At 39.9% G+C, this 16,081-nt stretch overlaps 1 protein-coding gene across 3 annotated transcripts in view; it reads right to left on the bottom strand.

Annotated features, from left to right (window-relative positions):
- Positions 1–16,081, bottom strand: part of UBE3A (ubiquitin protein ligase E3A) — a 43,054-nt gene that overhangs the window by 16,287 nt on the left and 10,686 nt on the right. Inside the window, exons 2-5 of one of the 3 annotated variants that reach the window (XM_077343442.1) lie at positions 12,706–12,773; positions 8,509–8,672; positions 5,741–5,856; positions 738–782 (exon numbers count right to left, since the gene is read on the bottom strand). In XM_077343442.1, coding sequence (XP_077199557.1) covers positions 738–782; positions 5,741–5,760 — 65 coding nt within the window. In that variant the 5' untranslated portion in view covers positions 5,761–5,856; positions 8,509–8,672; positions 12,706–12,773. The remainder of the gene's footprint in view (positions 1–737; positions 783–5,740; positions 5,857–8,508; positions 8,673–12,705; positions 12,774–16,081) is intronic. The other 2 variants (XM_077343444.1, XM_077343441.1) reach the window with 2 other exon arrangements.

Below are 16,081 nucleotides of genomic sequence, written 5' to 3'. Positions count from 1 at the left end.
TTGTCATTAATGTAGCTATACTTCTGGCTAGGGATCAGTTAGGAATTATTCAAGCCTAATACATATGATGGAAGCTATTTTAATGCATCCAGAGTATCAAAAATTAGCTAACTTTCAGCCATGTAATTTCAAATTGCAGTAATGAAAATGGAAACCACAGGCAGAATGAAGCAAATTTGTTATTTACAGCTCTTCCACTGATGGCATTTGGCAGTATTTTCCATATTGCTAGCCACTGGACACAGCTTAATTTTAGCCGTGCATAATGAAGTGGTCAATGAGCGTGGCTGTAATCCACAGGAACAACTTACATGACTGTAAATAACGGAAAGACATGGTGATACAACATTTTCACCTTGTGTAGTTGTCCTACAAAGGGAGTCAGCTGCTGTTTTAAAGCAGATTAGCTTTCTGGGCTATGGAAAGTTCCAACAGTGGAAATTTTAACTGGACTGCAGTTGGTATGTTACCAAAATACTATATGGGGATAGAGATTTTAAAGGCCACGCTATGATACCATCTGCTGGAAGAAAAACTTAGGAATGATCTTGTATCACATTGGACTTTTAAAGGTCCAGTTCTGGGCAAACAACTACCGCTGAGGAACTGGTCATTAAACAATTTCTCTCAAGTACAACTTAAAGGTGGCTGTTAATTACATTGATACAACACCAGATGCTGCATCTGGCTTTAACATAAGTACACCAAACTCAATCTGAGATGCTAGTTATACTCACATTCGGCTAGCTTCAATGGTTTCAGAGTGAGGTTCTCCTGGTGATCTGAAAGGTTTAAATAAACACTGGTAAGCAATGTGACATTCAGCTAAGTGACACAATTTAGTACCTCATTACTAGGGTCAAAACAGACAAGAAAGGAGATTCACAAGTTGATCTTTTAAAAGATGATTTAACAAAGTGGTGGAAGACTAATGAGGATAGGTTCCCTCCCCCCACAGCTTGAATCCCGATCAAGGCCCTGCATGGTTGTAAAAACATGGGAAGACCCATGATCTACATCACATCTTGTTCAATACTTAGTGACATCAATGTCACTGACAAAGTACCTCCAAGTGAGCCTTAATTCTCACAAGCATTCATATTTGGCCTTTTTGAGGCCAGTTAATCTGGTTAAAAATGGTCCCTATTTTTAAAAGTTAGGTTACGTTCCAGAAGTCTCAGTATTCCTCCTGAAGTTAAGGTAACAGTATTGTTTGTTTGTTTTTTTTTGGGGGGGGGTGTGTGTGCTAGAACCACTGAGACTACCGTAGCCAGAAGAGGTCATACAGACCTAGAGTACAGTATTCCTAAAATCTAGTGCTTTAACTTGTATCAGCAAATAAACTGTGACAATGGAATGAACACTAGCTGCTTATGTATGTTCAATAGCTACAACCTATGATATGCTACAAGCATTTCAAGCAGACACAGTGCAGAAGTGTTTAGAAAAAAAGCTGTGATTTTGAGCAGAAGTAACACCATAGGAAGGTTTTGACCAGTAATAAATCAAAAATAGGGTAGTGTTGTAGACCTGGCCCACTTAGGCTGCAATTTACTCAACGATGGGAGTAAGGCCCCCCTGATTTACTTATCAGTAGACCTTGTTCACAATGCTCACCTAAGATTACTCACCAAAGACACTGCCTAGTGCTTCAGTTATGCATGACAGGCAAAGAAGAGAGCAAGGCACTCACTGGGCAAGAAGCATGACCTGAGGGAAGATCTATTGTCTATGGCTTGGTGCTATGCTTAACAGGAGAAATTTATCACCTTACATATGAAAAATATTTATAATATGAATTGTGAAACCAGGCTGCTAGTTGCACAACCATTCTTTAAATTCTGAGTCCCCATAAACTACATGTGAAAGGAGTGTGACCTCTTGAAGACTTTCTAATGCAAATAAATTTTACATTGCTACACTCTATGGCAGCCTGTCTCAACTTTTTTACTGTTGAGAAACCTCTGAAACTTTCTTCAGGCTTTCAGAAACCCCAGTTAGAAGTAAATCGAAGTCGGGTCTGATAGGCCGCAATTTTAATGCGCTCAGCCAACGGCAAAAACCTGCTCCAGAAGTGCAGAAAATAGAAGGGGGGGGGAGATAGGTTAGAGAGGAAGGAATAGAATAGAAAAGGGTAGCTAAGAGAATAGAAAAACAGTAGAAATAGTAAGAATGCCTACTAGCATGCGAAAGGCTGCTCTCCCTGTTACAGAGGCAGGAAAGAACTGGCACGGAGAGGCATGCCCACACAGGAAGTAAGAGGAAGGAGAAAAGTTTGTGTGAACCTGCCTCCCTGAACCGAGGGACGAAAACAGCCCAAGATGTCTTCTGCCTCTGGAGGAGAACCCCAGAAGTGGTGCGATCAGGCAGAATATGGTTAGGAAGCACAGCTGTGTATATGCCCACCTGGGGGGGGGGGAGTAAGTCCACATGACCATGATCCAAAATGTTTTCTATAAACTGCCCAGAGCCGTAGGGAAGGGCGGTATAAAAATCCAAATAAATAATAAATAATCCAAATTGTTATAATATCTGAACTAGCCATAGCGTGTGATTTTCCTACAAACATGGATTTCAAAAAATGGTTTAAAATGTTTGGAAACCTGGGTTGCAAAGAAAGCAGATGTCACAGCTTGTATCAGCACAAACTAGCATTTGCTACGAACACTGGATGTCACATTAGCTGCCTGTGTGGCGAAAAAGATGAAGAACAGTTGAGAATGTAGGTGTGGATGAATCTCCAGACTTACTTGTTGTGACAAATACTTGCATTTTAAGCAAGACATTATGCTCTACCTAAAGTGTTTAAGCAAGAACTCAGTTTTATATCAGAGACTGAGGACAGAGAATGCCTGATGCCCTTGAGACAAAAACATATTGGGGTTTGTTCTGATATTTCTCTACAGTTATATTCTTATGTCGCCAAAATTTAAACTTCAGCTTCACACAGCCAGTCGTCTTGCATTTCCAAGATCTCATCTGCACAGATTCAACAGACACCATCTACCTGCTGCTACACTTGACAAAAGTCTGCCTAAAAAAGAATTAGTAGGGTTTTGGGGGGAATGCCAGTAATTATACGAAAATTTAGCATGCGCTTAAGCTAGGAGAGTATAACAGTGAGAATTGTTCGATTTGCTATATATGGTGTGAATAACAGGCATACTTTCCTTACAACCATTTCTGAATTTTGTTCAGTCTTATCACAGAAGTTGAGCTGCTTCCCACTGCTGGCCCAGAGCCCAAGCTTGAGCCACCCACTGGAAGTCTTGCTTAAGCCTGCCTGGGCAAGCTTTTGTGACTCAGAGAAGCCAGTGTGGTGAAATACTTAAAGTATCTGGTGACCCCAGGTTCAAACTCCTCCCTATAAAAGTCTCTGGGGGACTCTGGACCAGAAATGCTTTCAGTGTAATTGGACAGCTACTATGAGAATAGAATGGGAATGCGTCAGACAAGGCATACACCCCACTGGGCTTTCTTTGGATGAAAAGATGAAATTAAAAAGACAAAGGAAAGGGATGTTTCAATTATGTTTTAATTACAGAGCTTGAGTGGTGATGGTGATGCTTCTGTTACCTTCCCTAGGACGCTGAGGGGTAAAAGCTAAATGAGAAATACTTATTTATACTAAAAAAAATATGCTGAAGAAAATTTAGTCTAAGTCTACAGAAGTCTCAACATTTTTTATTTTAAGTTAGGAAAAAATATCAAAAGTATGAATGGCAAGGCTGCAAAAGTCATTCTGCCAAACATGGGTGCACAGTCTTCACGTCTGTTCTAAGCACAACTGCATATGCTTCAACAAGCTACATTTACACACATGAAATACATATGTGGTAAAGTTGCAGCAGCTACCTTGAGTTAGGTGCCAGTGAGAAAAATGCAAGAACATGAGTAGACTCACATGTTCACCTGAAAGCTTCATGAGCTAATCTCACACATCAATCCCCAGATCTACTACGGGGCTTGAACTTCATTACCTCTCTTGCTAAAACTACCATGCTCAGTCTGGAGTCACGTAGAGAGCCTCCCATTCCGCTTCTTTTGCAGTGTTGAGTTATTCCAGTTTAAGCCAAGTCAGTGGGTTTAGACTAGAGTAATTCTACATAGGACTGCTCTGTAAATTACTCACATGGACAGTTATACAGAATATTATATTATTATCAGGGGTAGTCAAACTGTGGCCCTCCAGATGTCCATGGACTACAATTCCCATGAGCCCCTGCCAGCAAATGTTGGCAGGGGCTCATGGGAATTGTAGTCCACGGACATCTGGAGGGTCACAGTTTGACTACCCCTGTATTATATTGATATATTCGAACTGGGGATTGACAAGGATCCATGTAAGCATTTTTAAACATTATGGTTCTTACCCAGATACTCAGCTGCTCTTCAGATTTCTGAATATATGGCAATATGTGCACGGAAAAAAAACTCCTCTCCATGTGCATGACAAGCGGCAGCTTTAAATTAGCCAATATGATTTGCTAGGTCAAATCAGCTGAAGTAATTATTGGTAGCTTACTTAAGATATAGTTATAATTTACAACCCCTTTACAGGGCAGTTTATACCCAAATGTCATTCATTTCAATGACATGCACATATAAAAGTCCTGTAGTACTGAAATTAACAAATAAAAAATGATTTCAAAGGAGGCACTTCCCACTTCCCACTACAGCCACCTTAAAAAGCCACTCCTGAGGGTTGGAGACCCCTTAAGAATGGTAAGGGATGTGGCAGCATGAGGGGCACAATTAGGAAAAAATTTCAACTGAATCAGCAATGTGCCACTCTTTTGCGGGTCTCTCAAATAGCAGCTGATAATCGCTGAATTGTAGAATGGAAGTAGCTTTCAGCCACTGTCATAAAATGGACATGATGTCTGTTGGTTTCCAGAAGCTTGGGTTATGGTGACTTATTGGTTTATTATGATTGCAGAAAGTTTATTCAAGAAACAACTTTAGAAAAGGTATTCTACACCAGTGAGGTTGGCTGCAGCAGACAACACATTTGATGACTCGAAAAGAAGTTTTTGGATGCTACATGTTCTGCCATTTGTCATTCTTAAACAGCCTAAAGGACATTGCACAACTAAAAATGTTTAGTACTCTGTCTTGGAAAACCCCAACAATCCGAAGTTCTGTATATTTATCATCTCCACACAAGTACTCCTAGTTGTCAGCCCTGAATTAAACTACAGAAAATGGGATCGCAACACCCACCCACTAATCTGAACACTGCAGCATGAGCTAGCAATTTCAAATGGCTCACTTCCAACAACCCTCGGAGCAACCTCTCCATTCTGCAAGCCACTCCTTTTACCTCCACTGTAACTCCCTAGGAGAGAAAAGCAAAGGTATGCAAGTCTGCTGCACTCAGCAACACTAAAGTTTCCTTAAAAAAATTATAATAAAGTTTCCATGAACTATGCAACCACTTTTAATAAAAATCCCGCATTAAGATGGTCCTTTCTTTTAAAATATTTAGACGACTTTAAAATTTACAATAGTCACATTCTGCATCTGTTGGAAACTTGCCAATTTTTCCTAAAGAGGAATTCTGGAATCCTAACATTTAAAAATATTAAATGTAAGTTTAAATAAATTGAGAAAGGATTATCACTTCCAATTTACTTGGTCTTAACAGCGTTACTTGCATCCCTTATGAAAATGTTATCATAAAAAGCATACTTTGTATTTGAGGTTATTTAATAAAAGCTCACAATATTTTGACATTTACCTTTTACAAGCTGTGGCCATTCGGTGACATTGGGGTGATCACAGTTTTGTGTTGTTGATCAAAAAATAGGTTCTTGCCAGTCCTCTTGTGCTGAGCCAAGCATAAGCTTAATGGGGCTAAATAAATACATTTATGCTTAGTTAGATAGCCTTAGGTTCATATTTCAAGCAATGTTTTAATGAGCAATAGTCATGACATTAACTGATGCACTGTGAACCCAAGAATAAAACCACATGTCAGAATTCTACTTACGTTCTAGTTTGTATAAACTGAACTTGGGAAACTGACCCAGAAAGACACAGTGAAGGACAATGCCTGACAGAGGAACTTTTAGTGAAATTCAACATTAAGAGTATTTGAATTATCACAGAGAGACACGGAAACATTTGATTTCACGCTGACAGCACCCAGCTCTGCTCCCTAGTCCTTCAGTCTCTGTACTCTCCCAGTGTCTAAATTACAGTTGGAGACTGGGTAAGATTATTATATCCGAACTGAATCAAGACTCATCTTCCTGCCCAGGTTTGTGGCAAATATAAGACACTAGAACACTAATTACTGAGAAGATTTAACCACATCTGTCCATTTGGGACTTGCAGTCTTGGATTTATTAGTGCACCTGGAAACTTGGATTGCAGTTCTACCAATCTCACTGATAAACTATCTTGTATGCCTTCAAACTTTCCAATCTAGCCTATAAGGACAACCCTTTATAACTAAAATGTTCTGATGGGAATGGGTCATAATGAGCACACAACACCAACAAGTGTTCCCTCTTGCCCATCATGATCAATCCAATTTAGATAAAGTATTGAAACTCCCTAGGTTTCAATGCAGCCAAAACAACCTCTACTACTATGTATGAAAGTGAGTCCAAAGACCGATTTCAAAATGGTATACTGACACTCACTATTGATATACCTGGTTTTCTTGGTACCTGCCTTTACTTGCAGAACAAAGCTGCCCTGGAGACTTGCCAAATTCAAAGTCTGAGCATGTTCTGGAAGCCATACCTAATCTTTTTGGTTAGCATATGATAGCCAGGGACAGGATAACAGAAGAGTATCATTTTAATATTTATAAGGGTTTTGTGTATGATATTCATTGAGACTTCAGGATGGGGATGTCACAAGTCAATTTTTTAAAAAGGGAATGTTATACAATTAATTAGTAATTCCTCAACATTCTGCAGTAAAGTTTAGCTTTAGCTGCTATTACTACTTAATTTCAAAAGAAAATTCACAGTATACTACAAATGGCATATTAAACCAGGGGTAGTCAAACTGCGGCCCTCCAGATGTCCATGAACTACAATTCCCAGAAGCCCCTGCCAGCGAATGCTGGCAGGGGCTTCTGGGAATTGTAGTCCATGGACATCTGGAGGGCCGCAGTTTGACTACCCCTGTATTAAACTAAGGTTTTAGCTCATACATGCAAGACGGGCCTCCATGAAACACTGGAGGAGATATAAGAACCTTCTTGCCCTTACTAGACCAGTTTTGTTGGCATTCTGAACAAACTAGTAGGTAGAATGCTAACTTCCTCTTTTCCTCTTTATTTATTTATTATATTTATATACCGCCCTCCCCTGAGGCTAATTGGAACAGCATGAGTGGCTATATGGACGGCGTCAAATATATGGGGCAGAAATGCTTCCTGTGCTTTACTTTTCTGCAGAACAGTTTCCATTTCTAAAGAATCATAATATGTCATAAAAATAACAACGAATGGATGGCATTGCGAATATAATGTCAGTCAAGTTTGTGGATTTCAAAAGCATTATTAATGTTTTTCAAGTGATTAGTCCTAGCAACTACGTGAGAGAATACAGGTATGTTTTATTGATTTGTAAATGTTGTAAATGTTTTATTGATTTGATTTGTGAATTGATTTGTAAATGTGTATGTGTGTGTTAAAACCTACAAATATATTAACCTCAATTTTTTAAAAACCACATTATGAATTCACCAGATTGGCTGTGCAAGTCAAACCAAAACTAATGCTAAAACTCTTGCTTCTACTTCTTTTCTCAGACGGTAGAAAGGAGGCTGTCATTGCCTATCAGATACAGAAATAATGCAAATGGAGAAAGTGCCCCAATGACCTCCATTGACTAGAATCAGGGGTAGTCAAACTGTGGCCCTCCAGATGTTCATGGACTACAATTCCCATGAGCCCCTGACGTGGAGAGCCGCAGTTTGATTACCCCTGGACTAGACAGTGTGTCATCAGCTTCCAGTGCTTTGTCATCATTGGTTTAAGCGATGTACTAAATAACTATATTTTTAAAAGTATTGGTCAAAGACAAATAGTTTCCTCATAACGTTTCTGGTTTGTTTGTATGTAACATTTCATTTCAGGGAACGCCTAATTACACCACAAAGTCAGATATTTTCAGGACCACCTTACAGTACTTTTTTAGTCCTACACCTCAGGTATTTTAAATAAGATATTTTAAAAATGTAAAGCATGGCTGCTACATTCAAATGCTTGTAAACACAAGTACTGCACTTGTCAGGACTATGAATGGCTGTAGCTTTCTTTAAAATATAGCTGGTGGAAACCTTTGCCACAGCCATTCTATGCTTTACCTTGGATCCCTCTTGACTGTTCTCTTGACAAAGTGGGCTAAGCCAAGGGTCGAGAGTTACTGTCTAGCTTCCCCCCCAAATAAAATGCACAGTATGAAAATAAGGCAGTTCACAATGCTTGAGCTCTGCTCTTCAGTTACTCTATTTGCGCTGGAAACTTCCGTTTCAAAATGTTACCTGTCAACTGTTTCCTGTGATCTGGCTTCACTGGTATAAGATGTAGAGCTGATCTTCTACTCTGTCATGTCGCTGACAGCCAGCAATTATTCAGCAACACTTGTACCCACAGCACCCCGAGGCCACCCATTGGCTTTTTGCTCTCCAGTTGAAGATTTCCACTGCTGAAACGGAACCAGTTAATCTCTTACCTACTTCTATAGCCTGCTCTTATTCTTACCTATGCTTAAGGCATAACATTCGGAAATTTCCCCCCCTGTGCTTTCATCTCAGACTTTCAGAACTTGTGGTGGCTGGATGATTCAGAATGGCTGGATGATTTTTCAGCTGAAATGCTAAACTATAACAGTGGGGGAAATGCGGCAGAAAAGCGTCTCTGGTAGAGACACAAGAAGTTCATATAATGTGCCTGTACAAGGCACACAGTAAACTTGTGTTTTCTCTGTATTTTCAAGGATGGGCTTCAGCCACTTTTAAATATTACAATACAAGCACTTGCCAACAGTAACAGTACTGTGCGACAATTGCCTATTTATTATGCTGGAAAACAGCTAAAGATCTGAAAGTGTATATGAGAAAATAGAAGCTTCTCCACCACAACCAAGTTAGGAATAAATGGCTACACAATGCAAACACTAACTTTGCACAGTATTTCACTGCAAAAGTATTTTAAAGTACAATTTGTTATAAATATTGACATGAACAGAGGGAGGGATCCTGGGTTTTCTAGAATACTGAGATTCAAGGAGCAGTTGCAGAACAGCAGGGACCAAAACGTTTGGGAGAGAGTTATTGGAGGCTTGGCAACTAAAAGTACCATTCAACACCAAACTTTTATGCCTATTACAAAACCTGACCATGCATTTATTTTATATTTTTGCTGACCTCATAATCGCCAAAAGATTGCTCACTCAAAAGTGAAAGGTTAAATGACCAGGGTTTGGCTATGGCTGACAGAATTTCAGAGGTATTTTCTGTGTTCTACAGTTATTTACACTCCTCAAGTCTTTATTACTGGGATAATCTGAACTGGCCTTACTAGCAGTTTTTAACAGATGTTAAACAAAGGATTACTTAAGAAGAGGAAGAGAGCACTGAGCACTCTAGAAAAATGTCTGGTATATCATAGAATCTTATGAAGCACAAGGGGGTATGTGGCAGCCTTAAGAGCTGTTGTGCTGAACACAAAGGAAGCACAGGGTTCCCACTGGAGTACATCAAACTAATCTAGTCCTTTAAAACTATCAGACATATAATTCTTAAAAGCTGTGATTCTTTGCCAAAAGCCAAATTTTATCTTCTCTCACTTTTTTCTACCAATAAACAGGTTTTCTAAGAGAGCACCTCACACTTTTTATCTAGACCTACAGGCATTGTAGGGTATTTGTAGGGTAAAATCCCTACAATTTGAAGAGCATGAACTTTTAGACATGCAAAACAAGACCAGAATTCAGACTTCTAGTCAAAAGGAACATGAACTACATCTATCATTTTCTTCTGTCTGAGACTGAAGAGTAACCTTGTGGACAGCAAAACAGGTGGGCTGGTCCGGAGATGTTGTGAGTGCAAGAGCCGCTGAACAGTCATTGGCTGCCACTTGAGGTTAAAGCCTGATTAGTCTTCTAGGGACTAAAGGCTTATGTATGAAAGCAGCACAGTGGTGACAAAGGCTTATGGGTACAACCTCAACTTCCATTATAAATATAATTCTACCACCACTCTTCAGACCCAAATGGTATTTAAAACATATGCCCATTATCCAGTCATTTGCTATAGGCCTGGTGAACAGAAGGTGCACATGTTCATCTGCAAAGGCTGCTCATTCAATTCAATGGTTGGAAGAACCACCCGTAACTGCAGAAGTTTAGCATATAGAGTACAGCACACAGGCCTCCGTTTCTGAGCAGTGGCATAAAGCAGATGTTACTTAGCAGTCCTCTGCTTCTCCCTGAACATTAGGGGTATCAAGATCCAGCACTTAGACCAGGGGTAGTCAAACTGTGGCCCTCCAGATGTCCATGGACTACAATTCCCAGAAGCCCCTGCTAGCATTCGCTGGCAGGGGCTTCTGAGAATTGTAGTCCATGGACATCTGGAGGGCTGCAGTTTGACTACCCCTGACTTAGACCATGATGCATTTTATTTTATACAGGAACAAGCCTGGGGATCCTCAGGCTCATGTGATCCCACCTACTTGCAAGCTCAACTATCACTTCACTGCAAAACACTTCTTGGTTTATGATCAGGTACTTTTTAAAAATGAGCCTCTTGTGGCACAGAGTGGTAAGGCAGCAGAAATGCTGTCTGAAGCTGTCTGCCCATGAGGTTGGGAGTTTGATCTCAGCAGCCGGCTCAAGGTTGACTCAGCCTTCCATCCTTCCGAGGTCGGTAAAATGAGTACCCAGCTTGCTGGGGGGTAAACAGTAATGACCGGGGAAGGCACTGGCAAACCGCCTCATATTGAGTCTGCCATGAAAACGCTGGAGGGTGTCACCCCAAGGGTCAGACATGACTCGGTGCTTGCACAGGGGATACCTTTACCTTTTTTTACTTTTTAAAAAGTTCACCTTTTTTGCCCAACAAGACTCATACTTCCCATCATGATGTTGAACCAATTCCTTTTGTATGATACCACGGAGCTCGGGAATACAGCCTGAGGCTCACAGGTCTCATACAGCCCACAAGGGTTATTCCCCGTGACACATAGCTTTGGCACCCACATAATCTGCTCCGTTGGTTCTGTGGAAAACAATCATCTGTACTTCTCACTGGATCTCAGGTGATGCAACTGCCCCTGCAACTGAGTGCCATGGGAGGAGGCTTCTTCTGTAAGATGACTGAATCCCCCACTGCACTTGGCCAGAATTCTGCCGTTCCTTGGGAGATTGTAATGCCTTGATCCATAGAGAAGCAATTTTACCCATGGAACAGAGCCAAGGCACCACCGCTATCAAATTATCTTTCCCAGGAGTAGGGACAGAATCCTGGCCTGTCTTCTCAGCCACAAAATGTCTTGGGGAAGGGAAGGGGGTCTCAGAATATAATTTCTCTCATTGGGAAGGCAGGATTCTGAACCTCTGTCTGCCTAGAAGACTTCGGCTGTGTCCCTTCTCAAGTATTTGTTGCTATTTGGACATAAAGGGGCAATGGGCACTTTCATTTTTAAATTAAATATATCCCATGAAAAAAATCAAATCACATTCTATTTAGGGCACTGGAAACTTATCTGATCCAAATATTTCTGAAAAATCCACATCACTCAGTTTTGTGCTGTTCAAAGCACAAACTATGGCCAATTCTTTCTCCTACAAATAAGATCCGAAACAAGGACTACACCAGAATTTGGGAGAGCTGTGGCTTTTGGCTCAGATGCATCGACAAACAACGTAGCTTACTGAGAAAGTCAGAGGTTTTAATCAGTAAGCGTGCACAAAGGAAAGGGGATACACAAAGCTAAGGATTCACCAGGCTCATTTATATAATGTTAAACACCATGTCATGTCTGAATCATTCTAAAACTACAAAGTAAACCAGTGGCAATTTAGAAGGGCTGTGTCATATTAAACACTGTTGTAGTACTATGGATTTCTTTTTAAAAATCTTACTACAACAATCAGTGTTTGAATTTCAGAACACATTTTGTTGCAGTGCGAGTGGAATACAACACTGAACTGCAGTATAGAATGTGGTGTGCTTTGTGTCTTTTCTCTTTTGTGTCCACTCAAGCCAGAACAAAGCTTAAATTACAAAATATTATGAATTAAGGTCTTTTTTTTTCACATGATACTTAATCAACAGGTAAAAATATAGAATACTCAGACTGTCATAGAAAAATAAAATGCTAGACTTAGGGAAGGTACATAATGTATCCATATAACAAAGACATTTGGCAGTTAAAATTAAAGAAAGGCTGACTCAATTTGTATTCTATGCACAAACAACTAGCATACAGTAGTCAACTTACTCCGGCTCATAGAACAACTTACAGAATATATTACTCATTTAGCCGAACTGTGAGGGTCTAGTAATGAGAAATTTCTAATTAGAAGTTTCTAATACATGTACAGTATACAGTCATCTACTTTATGAAAATACAGAAATGCCTTATACTCATATAAATGTAATTTACTGTAGGAGTTTCCATCAAGTTTAAGACAACAAGAAACAAAACATCTAAGATGGGACTTTTTCACATACCATGTTCTAGCAGCACTTCAGCAGACTGGTCTTGCAAGCTACCAAGTGGTCTTCAACAGGTTACAGACCTAGGATAAAACATACGTATAATTTAAAATGGTAGCTTAAAATGCCAGACAAGATAATTTCATTCAATGTTAATTTACTCTTCAAACTTACTTGACCAATGCAACTAGGGATGGGCACGAACTGGTTCACAACCACAAATTCATCATGAATTCGGCCAGTTCATGCCCCCCCCATATTTCCCAGACTTTTGGTCCAGATAGGTTCAGGGCACTTAAACCTAGCTGCTGAGCAGGGTAGTTCACCCCTCAGCTGTTAGTTTTAAATAGTTCTAAGTCATGCGGAAGTGCCGCGTATGCGAGTTTGCGTCCATGCATGGTGCATGCGCGTTTGCGCCGGCGGCCCCGCTTCCCTCTCCCCCCCACACATAAAAAGAAGCTTGCCACTTTTGCGGCTGATTTGCTTGTGGCCCGGGAAGTTTCTCAATGCGGGGGGGGGGGGGGGAGAGGGAGCCGCAGCCCGGTTGGGGATCACCGATTTAAACCACCCGTTTTGCTCCACTCTTCCAAGTGGGGGAAGTGAAATCAATCATTGAAATGGCTTGCATCCATTTTGGGCTGACAGCAACCATGCACACGTCTCCACCGTCAGCCCAAAATACTTGTAAAAAATTTCAGCACACTAGCGGTGAGGTTCTGATGGCTGCAAGCATCCTGTTCCTATGAACTGACATGAATGGGCTGTGAACAGACTGTCGATTAACTGGCTGCCTGATAGCCACTGGTGAGCAAAATATGAGTCAAACCAGCAAATGTTCAATCCAGTCTTCACAACACAGGAAACAAACTGTTCTAATGCCAGATGAATCTACAAAGGTATTTCAAGACCGATATATCTAATGCTAAGGAATTAATCAATCCCATGAGAACTTACTGAGCCCCACCAAACTCCCAATTCATGACTCCAATAGAAGCTTACTATGGTAAGAATATGAGAAATAAACATGACTTTATAGCCTATGGGAATATGTTAAAGGCTCAAGGAAAATCTAGATCTTAAAGCTGAAGAATTTAATGTTCAATGGCTAGCATGTTATTATCAATCAAGTTCAAAATTAAAGAAACAATGAATATGGACAGTGAAGCTTTAGGAGAGAAGACAGAGTTTGAACAGACAATTACTAAGCAAAAGGATCATTTGCTACAATGGATTTATAAGGTACTCCTTAAATTTGAAACAGAATAACAAGTGAAAATGCATGATTAAATAGATGCAAAATTTTAAAGAAAAAATACCTATGTCACAATGGACAGTCTACTATGAAAACACTAATTAAATGTAAAGTGATAAAAACCCAAAACTGTATAACTACATACAGAACTAAAAGTTCTATCACAGCAATCTTTGTCTTCCTCTTGATATTTGATTCATGCTGATGGTTACTCTGTATTATAGTAAAATGCTTTTGTTCAAATGTCAATATAGATTTATAGAGACTATAAGATATACATCAGAATATAAGTAGTGATAATGAAAGTACAACATAGCAATGGAATAGCAATAATTTTTGTAAAATATTAAATAATATTAATATTAATATTCAGATGAGGAGATGGGGCAATTTATGTTAAGAATTTGAAGAGGAGGAGAAGGGGATGATCTAGATGTTTATTAATCCCTTTTATTGTTTTATCTATTGAATAATGGTTACAAAATTGCTATGCATTTCTTTCTTTTCTGTATGTCTATTTTTCTCTTGAAAAATAAAACATTATTTTAAAAAGATTAATCCTGTGTCAGCATCAAAAGTACATTATATGGCATTATAACATTGACCCAATTCAGATGTCACATTTCACAGGCTCCCTTCACCTCTCGCAAGTGAACCACCTCCTCCATTTCTAACCACAGTTTGGCATAGTGACCATACTAAGCAAACGATGGATAGCAATACTTCAGTGACCTGCTGAAGATGATTTAAATAAAATCATAACCATAAAATTGTCAGTTTCAAAACAAACAACAAAAGCAAATCAAGTGCCTGCCAGGGGCATAAAAACATTAAGCAGCCTAGAATTAAAGCCATAAAACGGCCCTCGGGTCAGAAATAGGCCATAAAAAGATGGAACCCTTCCATTGAGCCTGAGTCAAGAGAATCACTGTGGCATGGTGCCTGAAGAACAGCAAAATAGGTCCCGGTTGAGCTTCAGTGTGTGTGTGAGGGGCATTCCAAAGAAGCACTGCCACTGAAAAAACCTTGCTTTCTGTGTCCCCCACCAGCAGAAAGGAGGCAGGTGGTTACCTGATATGGTGAAAACAGGAACTATCAGGTTGGACAGTGCAGAAGTAATCTACGCAGTATCAGTCAGGTTGGCAATGCCAAACGGACTACATAAAGTAATTTCTTACTTCTCTATTCTCAAAATGATTCTAACTGCCTGATATCATACAATCACAATTAAATGTATCTCTTTCCTTTTGAATTCAAAAGACGTTTGAAGCTCTATTTCTTATTCCTTGCAAATATGTCCAAGATCTGCACACACATGCACTATGTACCAAACAATGTTCTCAGTATCCTGTGTCCTGCCTACTGCAGCTTCCTCTTCGCTGGCTCTTCCTCCTGGCATGCATTCAGGCAATTTGGAATGCCTCATATTTTTGCTGCTGTAGCACCACTTTCCTCCTTAAGTCATTTCTTGAACTCATTCCAAAAGGAGTCCACCTCTGACTACTTACAGTTTTCTGTCAGGCCAAAAGGAGTCTGCCCCGACTTCTTGCAGTCTTCTTCTTTTCTTCCCATCCAATCTATACAAATCCAGAAACTACTGGATCCTTGTTTCTTTCCCCTATATGATTTCCATGCATCAATACAGGTTCCCAGGTACCTCACTTCTGAGAGTCCCTTCTATTTGTACTCAGCTACAGCCCAAGAACACTCATTTTCTGTCGCTGCCCACTCACGTTTGGACAACCTGCTAAATATGGTTAGTATTCTTTCTATAAAAGGTGAATAAAATAATTATTCTGATGTATCTTTGGCAGATACAACCAATGAGTGTCTCTAGCACATGGTTGTGATAACACGGCAACTTTATTTTGATGTAAAGGATATTTGTAATTGTGTAAGATTATATTTTGTAACCCACTCCTGGCATCGTAGAAAGATGGGATATAAATATTTCATATCAATACCTTAAGTAATAAAGTGCCTACTGCCACAGTACCTTCCTCTGTGTTTTCCGAATGCCTGGAACACTCTTTCTTCAAATCCTCCTTGAAGACCAGCAAACCATTCTTTTACCCCTATCCAGAGATGGTAACATTTCTGGAAATTCTGAAGCTGAGGGAAAACTTTATCCCCATTCTT

The sequence above is a fragment of the Paroedura picta genome, chromosome 6 (assembly GCF_049243985.1).
Source record: "Paroedura picta isolate Pp20150507F chromosome 6, Ppicta_v3.0, whole genome shotgun sequence".
Classification (NCBI taxonomy): domain Eukaryota; kingdom Metazoa; phylum Chordata; class Lepidosauria; order Squamata; family Gekkonidae; genus Paroedura; species Paroedura picta.
This window is presented reverse-complemented; position numbering and strand designations above follow the sequence as displayed.